We start from the raw sequence: 22379 nt of genomic DNA on the forward strand, positions 1-22379 counted from the left end.
TGTATAAAATCCAGGACCATCTCCAATAATAATAATTGTTTTTCCTTGTTTTAAGCCTACATCAACTGCAGTTTTAATTGTTTCAGTCGATGTTCCTTTATGTGTTATTATTTCTAACAATTGCATTTTATCTACTGGAGAGAAATAATGCATTCCAATTACCTATAACATAATTATACTAAATTAAATTAAAGAAAATATTATAAATATTATAAATTTATATAATATTTATATAATATTTATAATATTATATTTATATTATAATTAAATATAATTAAATATTATACTTACTTTATCTGGACGACTACTCGCAGCAGCTATTTCATTAATAGAAATTGCTGATGTATTTGTTGCAAGTACACAGTAATTTGGTGTATTTGCTTCAATTTCTTTTATAACTTTATGTTTAATTGTAATATCTTCAAATACAGCTTCAATTACGATATCTGCATTTTTAAATGAACTATAATCTAATGTAGAATCAAGTTTAGAAAGATATTTATCTTTCTGAAAGCTAAAAATAAATTTAAAAAAGAATAATAAAATTTGATAATTTGGAATTTTTATGTATTCATACATGTGTATAAACATGTATCATATTTTTAAAAATTAAGAAACTTTAAAAACTAACTTAGAATATTTTTTTTTTTTCACAGCAGCATCCATTCCTTTTTGTATTTGATGAACACCACGGTATAAAGCAGTTTCATTTGTATCTTTCATAATTACATCAAAATCTTTATCTATGCTTACTTGAACAATACCTGCTCCCATAAGGCCAGCACCAACAACAGCAATTTTTCTGAAATATATATATATATTAAGTATTTTACAAAAAAAATTATTTATTTTTACATAATATATATAAAAATATGCATACTTAACAGCATTTTTTGGCACTCCAAAACGATTTTTTTTACAAGTAGTTTGTCCAAAGAATAAATTTATAAGACCTTTACATTGAGGTGTAACTCCTAATTCACCAAAAGCTTTAGATTCTGCTTCATAACCAAATTTTGGTCCCTTATCTAAACCAATACGTATTACATCTAAGACTTTAAACGGGGCAGGATAGAAATTTCCAGTTTTCTTCATTACTTTTTCTTTTGCTAGATTAAATATTTGATCCTTTACAAAATCAAAATATAATGCATAATTCAGAAATTTATCAATTAATGTTTTAGGACTTCGATCAATTTTTAAGGTTTTATTTGTAATATCTTGTGCAACTTTAATAGCAGTCTCTTCTAAATATCTCATTGTACTGGAAATATTTTAAGTAAGTAAAATTTTCATACTTTCTATAAATATATATTAAATCTATATATATCTATATATCTAAAAATGTATCAAATCTTACTTTTCTTCTGATGTTCCAATGCCAGAACCAAGACAATTCACTAAAAGATCTACAAGTCCTATTTGCTTAGCTTTAATTGCTTTAACTTGTTTACCAGTAAGAATCATATTTAAAGTATTAGGAAGTGATATTAATTGAAGTAATCTTTGTGTACCACCTGCACCAGGCAAGATACCTAACATTACTTCTGGTAAACCTAAACTAGTTTTTTGATCATTTACAGCAATTCGATAATGACAAGCTATAGCCATCTATATCGATTAAATAAAAATGTGAATAATAATGAAAACTATATCTTATAAAAATAGAATGTATAAATTTATTAAATTACATACCTCCAAAGCTCCTCCTAAACAAGTACCTTGAATTGCAGCTATAATTGGTTTTTTACTTTTTTCTATTTTTTCAAAGAGTTTTTTGGCTTCAAAAGATACTTTATAGCCATCTTCTGGAGTTTTGAAAAAACGTAGCATATTAATATCAGCACCAGCAGCAAAGCAACCTGGTTTTCCACTTATAAAAATTATTGAATTTACAGCAGAATTTTGTTCTATATTTTTTAGAACGTCATCAATTTCATACATTACTTCTGAATTTAAAATATTTATCTATATCGCAAATAAAAATTAAAATTAATTTATTTATTGAATTATTTGTGAAACTAGTAGAATTATATATACCTTAACTCCTGGAGAATCTAAAGTAAGAACTGCTACATTATCCACAACTTTATATTTCAAATGTTTTAAATTTGTTGATATACTCATTGCTCTCATTGATTTATATAATGCTGAAAGTAAAATTTATAATAAAATCAAAATGAAAATTATACAAATTTTTATAATATATAATATTTTATTATCTATTTCAATAATTTTTATTAAATATTTCGTACTTTTCTATTTTAGTTCTTTCTTATTTTATTTCGTACTTTATATATTTTCATACTTTATCAATATCTTTAGATTATATATATATTATGTATAATACAATATTGTAATAAATATTGTAATAAATACAATATTGTAATAAATATTGTAATAAATACAATATTGTATATAGTGCAAATTTTTATGTGATATAGATATATTATTTAAAAACAAATGATCATATAAAAATATAACTTTTTTTATATATAATTACCTGTTCGTGTTGATATATTTTTACTAATGTGCGAAACATTTGCAAGAGCACCCAATAATCTGTATTGTGACATGTTTTAGAATATTAAAACACCTACCCTAGAAAATAACGTTAATTACACATGGAAGATTGTACAGAAATGAAATACCGATTACTACGCATGCGTATAATTATAAGTAACTTGCGTATAATTATTGTTATAATATAATATGTTTGCTGGTGGGTGAACTTTTAGATCATGACATCTTTAATTTCAATTTATTATATTTGAAAAACATAAAAAAAAATAATTATATATTTTATATATATATCAAAATCAAAATTAATTTTTTTAAAAAATTAGATGTTTTTTGAACAATAATTTAATTTAATTTTATAAATATTAAATATTTTTAAAATACAAATATGTGTAATACAATATTGTATTATATATACATTATAATTTATAAATTTGTAAATTTATAAATTTTATAAGATCTTTATTATAAGAATAATATTTTTAATATATATAAATATTTAATTTATATTATTAAAAGCTTAAATATTTTCATATAAATATTTCATATAATTGATTATATTTCATACATTTGATTAATATTAAAGTTAAATACTAGTACAAGACAAATAATATGAATATTATTTTAAAATTAAATAAAATTTATAATCAATACAGTAAAAATTGGTATCGATGTATATATTGATTTTGATATCGATATTTAACTATCCGACTAAAATAATAGTAAAAAGTTAAATCATATGATGCTTATTTTTTTTTAAAATTTGATATCATGAATTATATATTATATTTTATATATTATATTTTACATACATATAAATTATATATATATTGATATTATATGTAGAATATTATGATATCTTATGGATATCTCTGAAGTCTTTTATACTTTTATACTTTATCTATATAGTTTATATAGTTGTATATAGTTTATACATTACTTGTTAATACTACTTATATAGTATTTTAATATTAGTGATTACTGTTGTAACGTTATTGCTTTCTAAATCATTCAAATAATTAATGAAGCAATAAATTAATATTATATGTATATATTATGTACTTTAATAAAATCGTATTATTCGGTATTCAGTATTATCAAATAAAAAATTGTTATTATGATTTAGAATATTTATTTATTTTTAGTTGATTTAAGAAAATTGAGAGAATTAAATTAGTTTTAATTTTGATTATTAATTTATATTATTATTATTATTGTAATTTTATTCTATACAATTTTATAAATGAAAATGGTAAGACAATTTATGAATTTACAAATTGAATTACATAATAAAACATTAAATGTTAGATATATTTCATGCAAAAAATATTGTATGTTTATTTTCAATATTCAAAACAAAATATACTTTTTGTGTTAAATATATGATATGAATATATAATCATAATATACGAAAATGTTCAATATTCAAATAGAATGAAAAAAGAATATGTGTGATATTTTTAATTCTATTCTATATAACTTATTAATTATATCTTTGAAAATATTTTTACAAAAATAATACAAAATGTTAGATGCCAAAACATTTTCATATAAGAAATATTTAATTGAAGCTGTCATAGCTTTAATATGTGTATTTATTTTTTGTGAATATTTATTATATTATCTTGTGCTTATTCAGGTAAGTTTTATTGGCATACGTTATATTTGCAAAATTCAAAATTTTTATATTTTAAATATTTCAATATAATAGTGTACATGGCCTATTTTGGAACCACATAAAATCGATATGACTATTACTCAACTCAAACCAGAAGAAACTCCTGTACATGCAATGTTTATAGCAGATACTCATTTATTAGGTTCTAAACATGGACATTGGTTTGATAAATTAAGAAGGTAAATTAAATAATTAAATAAATAATAAGTTTAATTTTCTAAAAGTAAATTTTTTCTCTATTAAAATTCATATTTTTTTTTTTTATAGAGAATGGCAAATGTATAGAGCATTTCAAACTATGATTACACTTCATAAACCAGATATAATTTTTATATTAGGTATTTAATAAAAAATGTTTAATGATGAAAAATAAAATTAATTAATAAATATATTATAATTGTAATAGGTGATTTATTCGATGAAGGACAATGGAGTAGTTCTGCAGAATTTGATCAATATGTACAAAGATTTCATTCATTATTTTCAGTACCTAAACATATTCATCTTTATGTTGTTGCTGGAAATCATGATATTGGATTTCATTATGGTAAAATATTTAATTTTACCATAAATTTAATTTTTGTAGTTATAATATTAATATATTATTATATAAATATATTTTTAATTACAAAATATTTTTTTTAGGAATTACTCCATATTTAAATCAACGATTTGTAAATGGTTTAAAGTCACCAAGTGTAAAAAGAGTTAGTATTAGAGGAAATCATTTTGTTTTAATTAATAGTATGGCACTGGAAGGAGATGGATGTTTTTTATGTCGTCCTACAGAAATTGCATTAAATAAAATTGCTAGTAAGATTAATTTTTGTTAAAAAAAAATGAATATTTATAAAAATTTATTAAAACTTATGTATAAATAAAAATATTTTTTAGCACATTTAAAATGTGCAAAAAATACAGGAAATAATTGTAACAAAGATAATGTAATTTCAAGATATAGTAGACCAATTATTTTACAGGTTAGTAAATAATTTTATTTCATAAAATAAAAATGATAATATAATTTTTAAATTAGCATTTTCCAATGTATCGCGAATCTGATGAAATTTGCAATGAACTTGATCAAGCACCAGATGAAATAAAAGATATCAAGTTTAGAGAACGATGGGAATGTTTATCAAAAGAAGCATCTGAACAAGTATGTAAATATTCTAAAAAAATGATTGATCTAAATGATTATAATTAAACTTATATAAAGAAATTTTTAGCTTTTAGATATATTGAATCCAAGACTTATTATTAATGGACACACCCATCATGGTTGTAGAAGAATACATAGGAAAGATATATTAGAATTTACAATATCATCTTTTAGTTGGCGTAATAAAGATAATCCTTCACTATTATTGGTATGTTCTAGAAAAAACATATTTCAAAAACATATTTAATTCAATTTTATAATTTTATATTATTATATTAATATTTTATATTATATTATTATAAATTTTTAAAATGTTATTATATTTCAGGGTGTATTTACTCCTAATAATTATTCTGCATCAAAATGTTATATGCCTGTAGAATCTACAGAGATCAAAATTTATATTATTAGTATAATGTGCATTTTCATATATTTTATTATAAAATGTAAACTAAAACAAAATCGATATTATCTTTTAAAATTTCATTAAAAATATATTGCTATATATTAATATTAATAAAAAAACAAAAAAATTACAAATATATAATTATAAACATAAGAAAAAACATAGAAATATAAATCTCAGATTATTGAAAAATATTTGTGTTTATATATATAAAATCTTTTATGTATTAATTACATTATTTACATTATTTATAAAATATTTATCTTATTTATTTTTGTTATTTAAATCAATATAACTATACCTCAACTTTATCAAATTTTGAAAATTACTTTATTTTATATATTTTAATTTTTTTTTTGTTTTTATTATTTTATCAAACAGCTATTCTATTAAAAAAGAAATTGTATATGAATATGTATAAAATAGAAAAAGAATAAGAATATTAAAAATCGCAAATATAATCAATACACATTTATAAAACTTATATACAACTATATGTTTATGATATATCAATATTAAAAATTTCATGAAATACTATAGTACAGATTTAGTAAATATAATACTTGAATAATTGAAAATACAGATCTTTATAATTATGCCAAAAATATTATTAAAATATTATTATTTTATATATTATATATATTAACTAAAAATATTATTAATATTATATAATTGATAAACATTTTATATGATATAATACATATTAAGAAGTAATGTATACTTTCAACTTATTTGAATATAACTGATTATTAATGTTATATTATATGCATTTAATGCATATTTGTGTGTTAATAAATATTTATAAATATAATTTGTAAAATTTTCATCTTATTGTAATAAAAAGAAGAATAATTGTGAATTAATACTACTATTGTACTGATATTAACTATAACTAATATTACATATAAGTAAAGTCAAATAGATAAATAGATACATCCAAGAGTAATAAGAAAATAATTCTACATGCAAAAATTAATCGAAAAAAAAATTTTTTTTTCGACTTTTTTTTTTACATATTGAATGTCTCTCTGCCCAATAGTACAACTTGTTCAACTTCATTATGTATAACTTATAATATTATTTATACTTAAAAATGTTATAATTTTATATTTTTTATATTTAAAAAAAATAATATTAATACTTAATTAATAATTTATTCATTTCTATATATGAAAATGAAATAAATAATTTATAAAATGAATTCATTTTATAAATTATAAGTACTTTAATACAAAATATTTAAGATTTAATAAACAATAAAAACTGAAAATTATGTATTAATAATGCAATGAATGAAGTTATACATCATTCTCTTTAATTACAATTTTTTCTGTTCATTCATAAATTTTACATATTTTTCATTATAAACAGAATAATTTTATAATATTTAAAAATATTATTTGGTAAATATAGTTCTCATTTGTAACTAAATGAAATTAATATATCGAAACTGAAAATAAACTGTACTATTTTGGTTTCACATACATTTCATTTAAAGTAATTAAATATTCTTTGTAACACACATTGAAACAGTGTTACTTTTCTTAATCACTGATAGGATCAATGATTGACTAGTCTATTTTTACAGCAGCGTATATTTTTCGAATAAATGCATAAGCTGCAAAAAATCCTATTGTACCAGTTAATAACCAAAATGTTAAAACCATTAATCCAGTGTAACCAAAATACAAAAGTGTTGGAATTAGTTCTGTTATTTCTAATTTTGTCATAAAATAAAAAATTGAATAAGCTAAAACATATACAGCTGATCCTCCACTGACAATAAAACTTCTCCACCACCATCGATAATCCTAATAAAGAATAAGATATATAATAAGTATATATATTAAATAAGATTGAAAATAATTATTTATTACTTACTTCTCCACATAATTGAAAATAGACCATAACTATAGAAATTTGAGAGCAAGAAATAACAAGTATACAAAAAACTAGAAAGAGGAATCCAAAGAGATAATAAAATTGATTTTCCCATAATGCAGTTAGGATGAAAAATAATTCTATAAAAACAGCACCAAAAGGAAGAATTCCAGCCATTAATGTACTGTAATAAATGATAAATACATTTGATTTCTAATATAATAAGAATTATATGTATTCTTTCATGCTATTTTTATATACTTACCATAGTATTGGATTCATATACCATAATTGATCAGGAACTTGTCTGGGAATTTGATTTGTTCTAACAGGATGTGTGAATGGTTGTTTACGATATCCAAAGAAATATCCAAGATATACAAGAGGAAGTGAAATGCCAAACCATAAACATAACAATGCTAACATTGTTTTAAATGGTACTGCGCCTGAACTATGCTTTCCCCATATAAAGAAATTTAAGAAAAAACAAGTAGTAAATACTATTCCAGGAAAAAGCGTTGCTGTCTATAATAAATTATGTGACAATATAAAAAATTTTTATTTTTTAAATTTTATACCAGTTATATTAATATGTTCTATATTTACCAATAACGCAGTTCTTCTCCATTTTCGACCGCGCATTGTTTTATAAAGTCGTGCAGAAAAATATCCAGCAATTAAACCAGAAAATACATATAGAAATATTGCACAGGTTCCAAGTGCACCTCTACTAGCAGGAGAAAGCATTCCTAACATTGCAAAAACTGAAAATATATCATAAAAGTAATAAATATATTTTAATAATAATATATTTCTTATAAAAGAATATAAATTCTTACATATTGTAATTAAAGCCATAAAAAATATTTGTATTCCACTGCCTATCACAGCAGCAAATAACCGAGGATTTGGAGGAGGTCGAAATACATCTCCATGAACAAGTTTCCAACCAGTTTCTTCAATTGTTTCATCTAAACCTGCTAAACTATCACTCTCACCAGCATTGTAACGCGCAATATCTCTCCTTAGAGTTCGAACCATGATCATTGTTAAAATCCCTATATAATTTTATCAAAAATTTTTATATATTTTAAAATAATTTAAAAAAAATATCAATAATTTAAGAAAATATATCATAAATATTTACCAGAAAGAAAAATAACTACAATAAGTGAATTGATGATTGAAAACCAATGAATTTCAACATCACTCATTCCTAGATATATGTCCCATCTGCTTGCCCAACTTACATCAGATTGCTTCCAATCCACAGTATATAAGAATAGAAGTTTGGTTCCTTTAGGGTTAACAAATTGAAGATTTGCCTGAGGATGTGAGGGTAGTATACAAGTAGTTTTATCAAACTTTAGTTGACTTACATCAACTGAATGAGCTTCTACTTCAAATCCAACTACTCTAAATTCATTTCTATGAAAGATAAAAAGTAATTATATTTTGATGTATAATTTATATATCAAATAATATTATTTATACTAACTCTCCATATTTATGATAACTTAATTTTAATTTAAGATAATTATTAATGTAATATTGGCCATTCATAATACCACCCAAACGATATCCATGATATACAATTACATTATTTGTATCTTTCTGAACTTTTTTTGTTGCTGCTGGCAAATTATCAATTAACCTAAGGATAAAAAAAATTATAACAAGTACATATATAATACAAAATATAATTTCATATATGCTTACAAATGTACAGTATAATCATGTTGGATACGTTCTATGACAAGTTGTGATTCTTTTTCATTCCATGTCATAAGTTCATTTGGTCCATGACATAATAATCTACACATTATGTTTTCTGCCATTGATACTTCATATGGTGTACTTACAATTCTATAAAAATAAATTGAATAAATTTTTAAAAAATAAAATTTAATAACAAATAATAAATCCTTACCTATCACCACGTAATACTTCTCCTAAATTTTCTGATTTATAATCCTTACTTCCATTTTTTGGTACACAAAAAGGAATAGAATAATAATCATATGGTAATTGTGTGTGAGTACTAGTCATTTTAACTGCTTTAACATCAATTTTTTGCCCCTTTTTAAATTCTACTGGAGCAACACCAGGCACGTAAAAGCCATTTGTTTCAATTAATAAGCATATTATTACAAATATTGCATTGCTTTTTTTTAATCTCCCCTATTAATAAGAATTTTATTAAGATAATTAAAAATAATTAATATTTTTTAATAATATTTATAATTGCAATGAATATAAATTTAAACATAATTTATTTATAAATATAAATACAAATGTACATGATTATTTATAATAATGATTTGTTTTAATTTCAATTCATTATTATAAATTAAGTAATATTAACACTTAAGATATTTTTTTCGTAACTATGATAAACAATGCTATTAAATTTCTGACAGGACTAATAGAATTGTATTTTATGATTACCATCATTGCAAAGTTAGAAAATATTATATTAAAAAAGAACTACTATATTTGATCAATAAATATTTTTTTTTTTTTTGTAATATTTTATCTTAAGTATTAAACAAAAATAAATAAAATAGACTTACCATCCTTTAATTATTGTTTTCGTTAGAGGCGCGCCACGCCGTATTCTTTATTTTATTCTTAATTGCTTCTCGTTTCTATTGCGTTCACGTCAAAAATGAAATTTACTTCAACATGAAGTTTATATCGAGACATTTGTTAGTAAAATAATACAAGAATGATGCTTTATAAAATTCCCTAGTAAAATGATCTATATATTACTTTATATTGTGATATTTGTCAATAGTAACTTTTACCGATTTAAATTGTTTAAAACAAAAAAAACTTTATAATTTTTATAAACATATGTTTTTTATATTTTATTAAATTAATGTTAAATATTTAATTGCAAAATTAAAATAAACATTAAATATTTTCTCTATCCAATAATTTTAATTATCTAAATTTTATTAAATAATATAATATTTATTTTAAAAAATTTATTTTATATTTTTTTCAGTTTAATTTTATTTTTTTAAAGATCAATATAATTACAATAACATAATATGGTACATTTTCAATGTGATATTTAAAACATTAATTATCCTACAAAAAATTTGTTTGGCATTTATTCTTAAAATTCCCGCAATTTTTTATCCTTGTAATGAAAAGGAAGTGAACCTTTTATAAATGTAATATATTACTTAATCAACCATTTAATTTATTTCATTTCTATAATTATAAATTTAATACTCATAAATAATACAATCATTATTTTTAAATCAGTAAAATTTTATTTTTTATTAAAAAATGAAAACATTTTTGCTATATAATAGAAGGTGTTTTGATCAAGCTTTTCCGAGCGAAAAAATATACCCCCGAAAAGGAAAATATCGTCCCACGTGGGGACTCGTTTAATTACAAGTTACGTTATTTAGATATGCATCTGTTCGATTAATTTTTATTTCAGAACAATGGTACAGGTAAGTGGAAACTTTTAAGTATATTATTTTAATAAATTTCCACGTAAATTGTCTAAATCAATGCATTTTTCTATCAGGTCTATTGGAAATTTTTGATTGTTTTTTTTTTCCGTTGTCATCCATTAGTAAATAGGAAAGATGGCAGCAGATTATTGCGCTTTTTTCCCCGTACATACATGGCTCCGACATTTTTCTTCAAATTAAGCCTTTCTATAAATTTTTAGATGAAACTTATACAAAAACATTGGTTACGTTTCGATTTTATGAACAAAATTTAGCGCGTATTTCATTTTTTAAATAAAATGTGCTTAATATTGAGATAAATAAGTTATATAGTGATTTTTATATATTGAACTTGTGTAAAATACAGTTTCGAAGACGATAGAAAAATTTTAAGTGATATTGTTAAAGAATATTTAAATTTATGTAAAGTAAAAATTTAATGTTTTATGAATAAATTCATTGTTTTATGAATGAATTATAAATCATATTTATAAACATTTTTTTTTAAACAAAATATGACAATAATGAGGGTAGATTTTTCTTTGTATATTTAATTTGTATTCAAGTTTTATATTGAATATACATTTTCAATAATGAAAAATTATATTTACAGGCAATTGATGAAATGGAACAAAGAGATCTTCCACAGGCATTTCGCTTGCTTGGGGAAATGAATGCTAATGTCCTACAAGTTAATCAACTTGTAGACAATATGTTAGTCCGTGTCAAAAATGGAGAAATTTCTACAGATAAGGGTCTTAGTTTTCTAGAAATGAAATATCATATGTTACTTTCTTATTTGATTAATTTAACTTATGTGGTTTTGAGAAAATGTTCTGGAGAACGTATAGAAGGAGATCCATCAATTGATCGCTTAATTGAAATAAGAACTGTCCTAGAAAAAATCCGACCAATAGATCACAAATTAAAATATCAAATAGATAAACTTGTTAAGACTGCTGTAACTGGTACTATTAACAATGATGATCCAACTAATTTTAAAGCAAACCCAGATGCATTTGATAGTAATGATGAAGAATCTGATAGTGATCAAGATAAAGTAGATGGTTTCAAATCAATACAGGCAAGAAAATCTAATATTTATGTACCACCAAAACTTGCTGCAGTACATTATGGTCAGTATTTATGAATCTATATTATGTATACAATAATTATACATTCATATATAATTTTCCAAAATATAACGTTTGAATATCTTATTTTTTTCATTCATAGATGGAGATGAAACAGTTACTGAAAAAATTCGTAAAGCAGGAGAAAGAGCTCGTAGACGTGCAATATCAGGTGCTGTTTTAAGAGAATTAAAAGAAGAATATTTAGATGCTCCTATTGAAGATAAACATGGTTTAGCAGAAAAGCAAGCTAGTCTAGGTCGAGAAAATAAACGAAAGATAGAATATGAAGAAAATTATATGACGCGTTTACCTGTTACTAAACAAGAAAAGCACAGACGTCATCAAATAACAACTCTTGGTACACTTGGAGAAGAAATTACAACTTTTGGAGAATCATCTTCAGTATCTGCTAAAAAGAGAAAAGCTCAGAAAAAAGGCAAAGCTAAAAAAAGTAAATTATTTTATTTCATTAAATATGTTTATTTTGTACTGAATGTTTTTATTTATAATATAATTTAATTCTTTTTAGGTTTCAAGAAAAAACGGCATCATTAAATCGAGTTTATAAAAATTTAAAAAGCTGAATTTCGTACAGCATTAATAATTAAGTAAGGTAAAATGCAAATTTACTTCAATTCTTCTTGACAAATGCAGATGCCATAATACTCGTTAATAAGTTAAGATAATAACTCATAAACAACTAGTTATAAAAAAAAAAAAAACAATCGTCGACGGTGAAATAAAATAGCACGATGGTAATTTATTACTACATAAGACATACTAATGGTGTAATAATTGATAATTATAGTTAATAATGATTTTAATCTTTAATTGTTGTCTAAAATCAATTTTTATCTATGGGGTTGAAATATTCCATAAGTCACAAAAAATTTTCTGACGATATTAAGTATATGAAAAAAATGTCAAAGTACATACGAGCTTAACTTATAAAAAAATATCTATAATTGTGACAATTAATCAAATAATGGATTTCGGCTCCAGGATCTAAAATTGCAAGTTAAACGTACAAGTTGAAAGCAGAAAAATTTTCTGCTTTATTTTAAGATATTCTGCTATAGATGAGAAAACCAATAACATAGCAGGAAGGATGATATTGAATTAATTGTTACAAAAGCGTAAAAATCACAAGACATTCACAATGCAAGAATTAGAAAATTCAAATTTAACAGAAATGATTTTAGAAATTGCAAATATTCTGCAACTTCTAAAAATATTGTTCATCGTGCGATATCGCGTGTCTTAGGATTTTCTCGCTATTTTAGAGTAGAATGTAGTAGTTAATAGTTTTACTATTATATGTATGTTTCGTTTGTGTTTTTCCCCTGGTAAACTGTTGAGGCTATTATATCTTGAATATATAAGTCATCATTTATGTTAAGTTTAATTTTTTATAATGTGTTTATGCATTGTATTTGTTATTTTAATTAGATTGATTTGATTAAGTTGTTAAACTTATATTAAAAGTAATATAAGGATAACACGAATGTGTCAAAATTCAAAATTGATATTGTCAATTTCTCGATTTCTATTTAGGTTTACTGTATTTAGTTTTTTAGAGAGAGGGTATGTGTGATATTAAAAGAAAAACTAATATACGAAGACTAGAGCGAAAATCACTTCTGCAATAGAATAGAATTTGTACAATCAAATTATAAGAAATATCCATATCTTGTGCTTAAATAGATTTCATTTTTTAAGTATTAGATGTAACTTTGGGTATATTTTTAAACCCAAAATTAATGTTTCCTTTTAAAGTAAAGGAAAAATGATATCAAATGCATTTAATATAAATTATTACATGGATATTTGTATCCAGTAATTGTTCCTGCAGAAGTGATACGCATTACCTTCAAAAATACTAATTCGTTATATGCTAACCAAGGGCTCAACCATCCATAGATGTTATATTTTTTACAAAAGTGTTCATAGATTGAGCCAACTTGGTAATGCATGATGTTACATATGCCCTCTCTTTTTCAATCTGTGAAGACGATTAAAATGTGATAAATTATTCATGGAATAATAGTTAAAGAAACTAACAGAATAGCACAATTGCTGGGCATTATTTACAAGTGCTAGCAAGCCTAATGTCAGCAGCCTTGTCGTATTTGGTAATGAAGTTGGAATACTGAATAGCGGGAAGATTTTGATTAATAATGAAGGTATACTTAAAAAATTTTCATGCTCGTTTAATGTACGGCATGCACAAAATAATTAATGCAAAATTACAATTGGTTTCAAAATTTGCCCGACATTTAGTTTTCTCATACTTTAAACATAGATGATAATTTTTGAAGCACACTTACAACTGAAATAACTGTAAGTCCAAAATACTAAGTCGTGTGTGAGTGTGTGTGTATATTTATATATACATATATAAATAATATATTCATCATTTTTACTTTCTGAACTATTTATAAATACTCATTGAAAAATCATGCTGTTTGCAATAGATAAAAGAGATTTGAATTAAATAATATTTATATCTTATGATCATATCTGTTTGTTAAACATAAAGTTCTTGATATGTTTACATATTTTGGACTTATAGTAAAAGTGTATGGGTGTAAAAAATATTCATATGAAACACATATCCACACACAACATATAGCAGCAAAGTAATAGGATTACATTGAATACACTACCTCAAATCAATAGAAATATGGATTTACAATAATAGAACTGCATCAGTTACGTTTACATTGTTGTGTTATTGTTCATTTATACATTTACTGATAACGTAATTTTGTTATGAAATATATGATACATATTATGCCTTATAAAAAAAAAATATTTAGAGTTTGTTATCTCTTTGACCTGCTTAGCAGGTATGAATTTTTTAGCAATGTACAAAGAAAGCACAAAGTATGTAAACGTTACTGTGAGCAGGGAGTTTAAAGTAGTCCTTCAAATCCAACAACGCTGCCGAATACCAAACTAAAAAGAAAAACAAAGTATCTTTGCAGCAAAAACGAGATAAAAATGATTTATTGACTACATTTATAGTCTGAAGAATGTAATGTTTCATTTATTAATGAATTTTGTATAATTTGTGTACTAAGACAATTCAATGTATGTGAGAGAGCGAGAACGCGCGCGCGCGAGAGAGAGAGAGATAATTGTATATTACAAATGGTTATTATGAATGAATTATTATTATTATAAATTAATATTATTATAATTATTATGATTATTCTGATTATTATTATATTATCATTATCATGATCATCATCATCATCATCATCATGTAGAATGCTTCTTACTGACTGAATAAAATGTTTTCAATGTCAATAATTTATTTATACATATGTAATAAGTTTACGTTTGTATAATATGAAGTCATATGAAATTAACAAAATTGTCTTCAATTAGATTCTTTTACTAGTGAATTCTAAACATGTTGGTATCATTGTTTTAAATTTAAGACACTTGAATATATCTTCGTAACATATGTCAACGGCATATCTTACCAATTTCTTTCAGACGGTCTGCCTGTCGTTGATCTGTGGCACGGCCGACGTGGTGGTAAGTGTCTTTTTAATGATAAAAATTAAAATATAGATAACTATTTTTTGAATATAATAATTTGGTTAAAATATTAAATATTAAATGTTTGATATAATGTTAGCTTTCATAATTTTAGATTTTGTAATATTAGCCATATTAATTATTGCATTAATAGAATTTAGTTTTTATTACTTATATATATCAGATTTTACTTATGTCATTTATTTTCTATTTTATATAATTTTAATAAGTTATATTTTCTTCCATTTTTTTTTCTTTTTTATTCCCTTCCACTTTTCCTTTCCCACTCTTGTTTTCCCCTTTCTTTTGCTTACTATCTCTCTTTGTTCTATGTACATTTTCCTTCTTCTTCTAACGTGCCTTTCAAGATGTCGAAAGTGCCAGAGCGCTCGCATGAGAACTGTATAAATTATTTTTATCTCTACGTAGACCACAGTAAAATAACCTGCTATTGTAAAGAGTTTATGTTTCGCATTAATTTCAATAACTGTGATAAATATTGTTAAAATTTGCATTAGTATATATTAAATGTTTAATTTTTTCTTTTTTTATTAATTATTTTCTTCGTAAACCACTCTTTTCCTTAGTTATTTTTAAATCACCCGCGGCGCAAAACTATACATCGAGAATTTAGAATATACTTTTCAAAGTAATTAAAGTTAAGATAATATATTCCGTTTTTCTTTATATTTTCTTTATAATATTAATTTTATTATGATTTCAAGTTATTAAAAAATATAAATATAATAACATTAATAATATAACATCAATAACATAATAACATTTATATATATATTAATTATATAAATAATCAAATATCGAATAATGTCATGTTATAAAAACATCCCATAATTTATGAAAAAAAATCAGTTATATGTAAGTATACTCTTATTTTATCTCTATTTTTTTCAAAATATATTTATATATTTCTTAACTTTATGAAAATAAATTTATAATTTTAAATAATTAGAAATTATGTTTAATTATAATTTTATAAAATTATATTTAATCTTTAATTATTTAATAAATCTTTTATTATAATTTATTTATTTTATTTTCTTATTTTTCTTATTTTTTTTTATTTAAGATTAAAAAGAATGGCCGCTACACAACTAAATCGAGCACGAACCATCAAGAAAGTTGAAAAACCTCGACCGCTTAAACTTAATCAACGCCACGCGACCGTCGATGGGCGGATTACGACTGGTAATTACTTTATTATAATTATAATAATTATTATAATTATATTTACATTAATTTATTTATATAATTTTCTTTTTCTACATTATATTTAAATATGTATTTAAAATATGTATATATATATAATATGGATTTTAATAATATAATTCTTTTATATTTTTATATTCTTAATGTATAATTAAGTTTAACAATTATATTTTACAGTGGAGGATATAGTCTCCTTAATCGACAATGTTGCAATGCAACTAACAAATGGCTTCCATGACCGAGCGCTGCAAATGAATGTGATTACAATGTGCAATCATTTAAAACTTTATGCTCATCAATTAGAAGCTATTTATAAAGGTATAATTTAAAATAATATAAAGTTTAAAAATATTTATAATATAAAAAAAATAATTCTAGCTATTAATAAATTAATAAATTAATAAATTAATAAAAATTCCAATTATTTTTTCGTTAACATATAGATCAGCTAGATAGAGCTTTTGTAGCAATCAGAAATGGAAGTCAAGACGAAAGACTAGATTTGACGACTAGGGTTCACCTGCTGGAACTTATAGAATTAAGAGCTAAACAATGGCGTCACACAGATTCTATGGATGTATATTATACACAAAAATTATCTCATTTGGATAATGTATGTTAAATTACATTTTTTAAATTATATTTAATATAATTAAATATATTATTATTTATATAATTAAATAAATTGTGAAGAAATCTATATGGTAATAATAGGCAGAAGCAATTCCTGATACACCTACGAATGCATTGTCATCTCCAATGGCAACTATGACTTCACCTACTGTAACACCTATCTTGGGACCTGGTGAAGTTATAAAAAATAGTGGCAAATTTGTTAAACCTACTCGTATTCCTGGAAAAAACTACTGTAAAGATGAAGTTGTTATACGTAACAGTGATTCTGGTAAAGGTAAGAAAAGTTTAAAATTTTTAATTATATTAGTAATATGTACATTGTAGGCAAAATATATATGTAAAACTTCGTATTATAATGTAGAATATGGCTTCCATGTTTTAATTTCTGAATGGTTTATTTTAATTTTAAGTTACCATTGCACTATATTTTTGGATCTGTTTTTTGATATATCTTATATTTTATATACTACTAGTTTTTGACATCTATTGTAAGTAGTAAGTATTATGTTTCTACTTCTAAATCATTTGCACAAAAATACAGTGATGGGAATAAAAGGGCGGCGGGTTCACATGATCGAAGAGCTCAGCCAGACAATCATCTCCTTCCAGCGAGGTAAACAAACAATTTGCAGATGGCTTAATAGCATCATGTTCACGCATTATAAAAATAACCAATTATATATATTTTTTAATATCTTTATATATCCTAATATTTCCATTATATCAATTCATTTTATAAAATATTAGAAATTTAATCTTATGTTTTTATTAGAAATTTATAAATATATTTGTTTAAAAAATATTAAATTATTGTAAATTTTTTTAATAAGATATAACAAATAAGTTTTATCTTTCTCACAATATTATGTAAATAGAAATTTATAATATAATTGATATTATGTATAATATTTCTGACTATATTTTGTGTTATAACTTACTTTATTTTTATTTGCATGAAATATTTTGTCTTTATATGTTATTATGTTATTATGTCATTGAATGAAATTATTGTGAAAATTTTGTTATGTGATTACTAAAAAATTTTTTTATATAATTGTCTTGTTATCATATCATTAGCATATGCATATTATTTGCAGCTTAATAAGTCACATTTAAATAAATATAAAATATTGAATAACATTTGATATTGCAATTGTATTTAACATTACATATTACAATTTTTATTCAATATTTTATATATTTTATATAATTTTTTTTTTGCTTATAAATGCTTATAGTTCTAAATATATCTAAAAATTATCTTATCTCTTTTTACAGGACAATATTTCCACAATTAATGTTAAACTTTTTAATGTTTTAATGCATAAATAATTTGTTTTAAAGTGTTTGAATAGTATCTATATTTACATAGTATCTATTTTTGATATATAATTTTGCATTGATAAATTGCACATTAACCACAATGCAAATGATTACTTACATAATAAACTTTATTATGATAACAAATTTTACATTTGATCAATATTATAAAATATTGCTTCTAATATAATAATTTTTTCAGTAAACCCTGGAGCCAAAGAACGACTTGTCCAAATCACGGGTACTTCCGAGGACAAGATACAGTAGATATAATTTTAATTTTATTTGATATTTTATTTTAAAAAATTTTAAATTTTAATTTATTTATTTATTTTCACACTAGTTACGCGAAGGATTTGATAAAAGATACGATACAACGAAATGCATCACCGGTGAGATTAGAGCAAGGTGGAGGAGAAAAAGGAGCTATGGGTGGTTCAAGCTCCTCATTAAATAGCAGTGCATCAGATGAAAGTAATCGATTGCAACATCAACAACAAAACTCTCGTTTACGAAGTTCACTCCTCCACAGCTTCTCCACCAACGACGCCAGTATAGGCGAATATAAATATACGGTTACTGTTGGTAACCAATCTTTAAAAATCACAGGATGCAATCTCGATCTTGTTAGGGTAATCATTTTTTCCCCTAAAAATATAAATAAAATTATGTATTGTTTTTTAATTATTTTTAATTTAATATTACTGACATAATTAATATGTATATTAGACTGCAAAGCTAGTTTTAGATGAACATTTCTTGGGAGATTCTGAAAATTTCACAAGTGGTATAGAATATTTCAATTTTGAAGAAGAATCTCCTTATTCAATCTCGTCTTCCAATACACAAAAAACATTATTAACTCCAAGCAATACAAATGAAGTAGGCCGAGAATTAAATATGGATAGTGCTGCAACTTCAGAAAGTGAAGAAACTTATAAACCTCATATAATATCTGAACCAAATTCATCAACTCAGGAAGGTAATTATTCCAAATGATTATTAAAAACTTCTAAATATGAAACATAATATTTTGATAACACTATATTTAGTTCCAGAAGTTAGAGAACTCACATATGAGTTTTTGTTGCTGTGTTCAACAGGCCCTTATGCTAAACGGCCACCTGCAGATTGGGTTCGCATTCAAAAGGAATGTCCCAACATTGTTCGCAAGGTACATCAATGTGATACCAATGCTAATCACCTGATGTACAACAATGTTACTTACTAATTTTCTTTGCAAAATGATATAAGATTAACTTTTCGAAATTAATTCAATTGTTTTGAAGTTACATTTATTTTCTATATCAAAATGACAATACTAAAATAATTGTTGTATGTTTTTACTCATTTCATTTTTAAAATACTCGTCACTGTTGAAATACTCGTCTTAATATAATATTGAAAACAATAATAGCATGATAATATAAAAAAATAGATATCTTTTATTAGTTTACAGACAATTCTCGAAAATTATAACTATCTAATAATTATTGATTCTTATTAAAAAGATTAATCTTTATTATTTTAAATTTACTTTTTTTCTGTTAAATTGCAAAGTCAATATTTTAAGTGATGTATCTATAATATAAAAACATATATTACTAGACTTATACGTAAAATGTACGTATTTAAACTAAAAATTTAATGTAGCACTATAATGATTTTTGTGATATTTTATGCTTTTAACCAAAAATATTATTCTATCAGTATTATTTAGAAAATTGATTATATATATGATTTGTTTTTTTGTGTTACTAAATAACTTTTTTTATTGAAAGCAACATAATTTCTTTTCAAATTGTAGTAATACATTAATAATTACTACTATTTTGTTATATTAGTATAATATGTTTGTTATGAAATTAGATCTTTATAATATGTATGTGATAAACTATAAAAAGTTGTTCTTTTTTAAATATATTCTTTTTTTTTGTGTTATTAAAAATGAAATGATCTCAATGTTTATCTTTTTTTATTTTGAATTTAAATTGGTTAATAATTTGAAAAGCGAATATATCATATGTTGCGTTTGTTATACATTATATAATCTTAAATTTTATATTTTCTTAAATTGTTTTTATATTTCATAAATATTATAATTTGTTTGGTAATTGTATAGTTTTCAATATATATTAAATCTAAATGATTCAAAAAATGATTAATATTAAATGAATTAAAAAAAGTTACTGCAATTTTTATTATTTGAGAAATATAATAGAAGTATTGAATATATCATATAAGAAATTAAAAACAATTTATACTATAAATATTATTGTATAACATTTATGAAATTTTAAAAATAATAAAACATTTTTACTTTGTATTTTTTAAAATCATGTGATATATACATTGTAATGAAAGTATAACAAATTCCTATTTTTCTTAAAAATTATTGTATTGGAAAATGTTTGTGTCACTAAAATGGCATGTACTTACATAAACCATTTAACATCTGCTTTACGATTTCAAAGCATGCTCCTCATAACATCATAAAAAGGTAATGTGTAAAATATAATATTTATTAAATAATATTTAATGATCATTATGTAATTAAGTATTATCTTTATTTTACAGGAACCGATTCGCTGGTTCGAACCGGAAACATATAAAGCTAAGGTAGCAGCTGCTGGTCTTATTACAGTATTGACAATTGGAGAAGGAGAAACTGATCCAGAATGAAATTACATAATTTAATATTTTGATCATCTAATTGTATGTATTAATTTACATCGGTTTTTATCTCGATGTATTGTGATAAATTTTCAAAACTTTGTATAATATTCTAAAATGAACAAATATGTAATATGTATGAGTTCATTGCAATACATAATAATTTATGAGTAACAACATGTATTGCTCAATTCAATTATAGCAATACAAAGTGACTAGTATAAATATTGAGATATGCGCTAATATTTAATAATATTGTGCGTGTTTAAAATTAATTATTTTTTTTTAAATAATATTCTAATAAGCATTTATGCTTTTTTATTGTTATATTTATGCAGCAAATTTATAAAATTCGTTGAAAAGTTCTTTAATTTTAATTAATCAAAATACAAGTTACAATAAAATATTTTTAGTTGGTGTTATGGGTACGTGCAGTAGTGATGGAAAAAATTATTTTTATCATTATTATTACTACTATTATCATTATTACTACTATTATTGTTAGAATTGAAATAATTGATATAAACATTTATGAAAGACAGTAAAGGACTTTTATATTTTTAGTGTGATAAATTAAATTGCATTACTCATAAAAATATACTTCTATAATTTAATTAATAATTCAATGAATTTTTTGAAATTAGAAAATAGCTATTTTACTGATAATTCAATTAAAATTGAATGAATTAAGTAAATAAATTAAATTAAAAAACAA

General features: G+C 22.7%; 4 protein-coding genes across 8 annotated transcripts in view; 2 read left to right on the plus strand and 2 right to left on the minus strand.

The window, feature by feature from the left end:
- LOC102678713 (trifunctional enzyme subunit alpha, mitochondrial) overlaps positions 1-2669 on the minus strand; it is a 4774-nt gene extending 2105 nt beyond the window's left edge. The window contains exons 1-8 of the mRNA XM_006614110.2: positions 2504-2669; positions 2041-2150; positions 1696-1968; positions 1361-1611; positions 881-1264; positions 632-802; positions 292-514; positions 1-162 (exon numbers count right to left, since the gene is read on the minus strand). Coding sequence (XP_006614173.1) covers positions 1-162; positions 292-514; positions 632-802; positions 881-1264; positions 1361-1611; positions 1696-1968; positions 2041-2150; positions 2504-2576 — 1647 coding nt within the window. The 5' untranslated portion in view covers positions 2577-2669. The remainder of the gene's footprint in view (positions 163-291; positions 515-631; positions 803-880; positions 1265-1360; positions 1612-1695; positions 1969-2040; positions 2151-2503) is intronic.
- Positions 2670-4045: 1376 nt separating this feature from the next.
- LOC102678843 lies at positions 4046-15571 on the plus strand. The gene is given in 11 exon segments (XM_031509673.1): positions 4046-4159; positions 4232-4377; positions 4466-4536; positions 4605-4745; positions 4844-5011; positions 5093-5178; positions 5235-5357; positions 5428-5568; positions 11737-12259; positions 12360-12710; positions 12797-15571. Coding segments are annotated over 11 exon segments (1935 nt in total). The 3' UTR covers positions 12868-15571.
- On the minus strand, positions 7037-10374 carry LOC102672057 (transmembrane 9 superfamily member 4). The gene is made up of 10 exons (XM_006614065.2): positions 10221-10374; positions 9578-9828; positions 9367-9513; positions 9146-9301; positions 8795-9075; positions 8487-8705; positions 8254-8411; positions 7913-8172; positions 7648-7831; positions 7037-7577 (listed from the first exon to the last, which is right to left on the minus strand). Exons 1-10 carry the CDS (start codon positions 10221-10223, stop codon positions 7338-7340), a joined length of 1899 nt encoding a protein of 632 aa, XP_006614128.1. The 5' UTR covers positions 10224-10374; the 3' UTR covers positions 7037-7337.
- A 138-nt stretch (positions 15572-15709) lies between the features above and the next one.
- Positions 15710-21885, plus strand: LOC102671571 (eukaryotic translation initiation factor 4E-binding protein Mextli). 5 transcript variants are annotated; one of them, XM_006614062.2, is made up of 12 exons: positions 15710-15805; positions 16896-17014; positions 17213-17353; positions 17479-17648; positions 17750-17945; positions 18213-18284; positions 19194-19254; positions 19335-19623; positions 19721-19973; positions 20044-20165; positions 21466-21491; positions 21569-21885. In XM_006614062.2, the coding sequence occupies exons 2-12, from the start codon at positions 16906-16908 to the stop codon at positions 21612-21614; spliced, it is 1485 nt and encodes a 494-aa protein (XP_006614125.1). In that variant the 5' UTR covers positions 15710-15805; positions 16896-16905; the 3' UTR covers positions 21615-21885. The 5 variants fall into 5 exon arrangements, with proteins under 5 accessions (XP_006614125.1, XP_006614123.1, XP_006614126.1 ...); XM_006614060.2 differs by lacking the exon at positions 21466-21491 and having other exon boundaries at positions 21569-21870; XM_006614061.2 differs by lacking the exons at positions 15710-15805; positions 21466-21491 and adding an exon at positions 16179-16684 and having other exon boundaries at positions 21569-21673.
- Positions 21886-22379: the final 494 nt, after the last annotated feature.

Source organism: Apis dorsata, unplaced genomic scaffold, assembly GCF_000469605.1.
Source record: "Apis dorsata unplaced genomic scaffold, Apis dorsata 1.3 scaffold_169, whole genome shotgun sequence".
In the NCBI taxonomy this organism is placed as follows: Eukaryota; Metazoa; Arthropoda; class Insecta; order Hymenoptera; family Apidae; genus Apis; species Apis dorsata.

What these genes read in the sequence shown, in the direction of transcription:
- LOC102671571 (XM_006614060.2), top strand. Translation starts at nt 16,906, where the DNA reads ATGGCCGCTACACAACTAAATCGAGCACGAACCATCAAGAAAGTTGAA. An exon ending in CGATGGGCGGATTACGACTG is followed by an intron (nt 17,015 to 17,212) that starts GTAATTACTTTA and finishes TATATTTTACAG; the next exon opens with TGGAGGATATAGTCTCCTTA. An exon ending in GCAATCTCGATCTTGTTAGG is followed by an intron (nt 19,624 to 19,720) that starts GTAATCATTTTT and finishes TATGTATATTAG; the next exon opens with ACTGCAAAGCTAGTTTTAGA.
- LOC102672057 (XM_006614065.2), bottom strand. An exon ending in TGTAGTTATTTTTCTTTCTG is followed by an intron (nt 8,706 to 8,794) that starts GTAAATATTTAT and finishes AAAATTATATAG; the next exon opens with GGATTTTAACAATGATCATG. An exon ending in GGAGAAGAACTGCGTTATTG is followed by an intron (nt 8,173 to 8,253) that starts GTAAATATAGAA and finishes AATTTATTATAG; the next exon opens with ACAGCAACGCTTTTTCCTGG.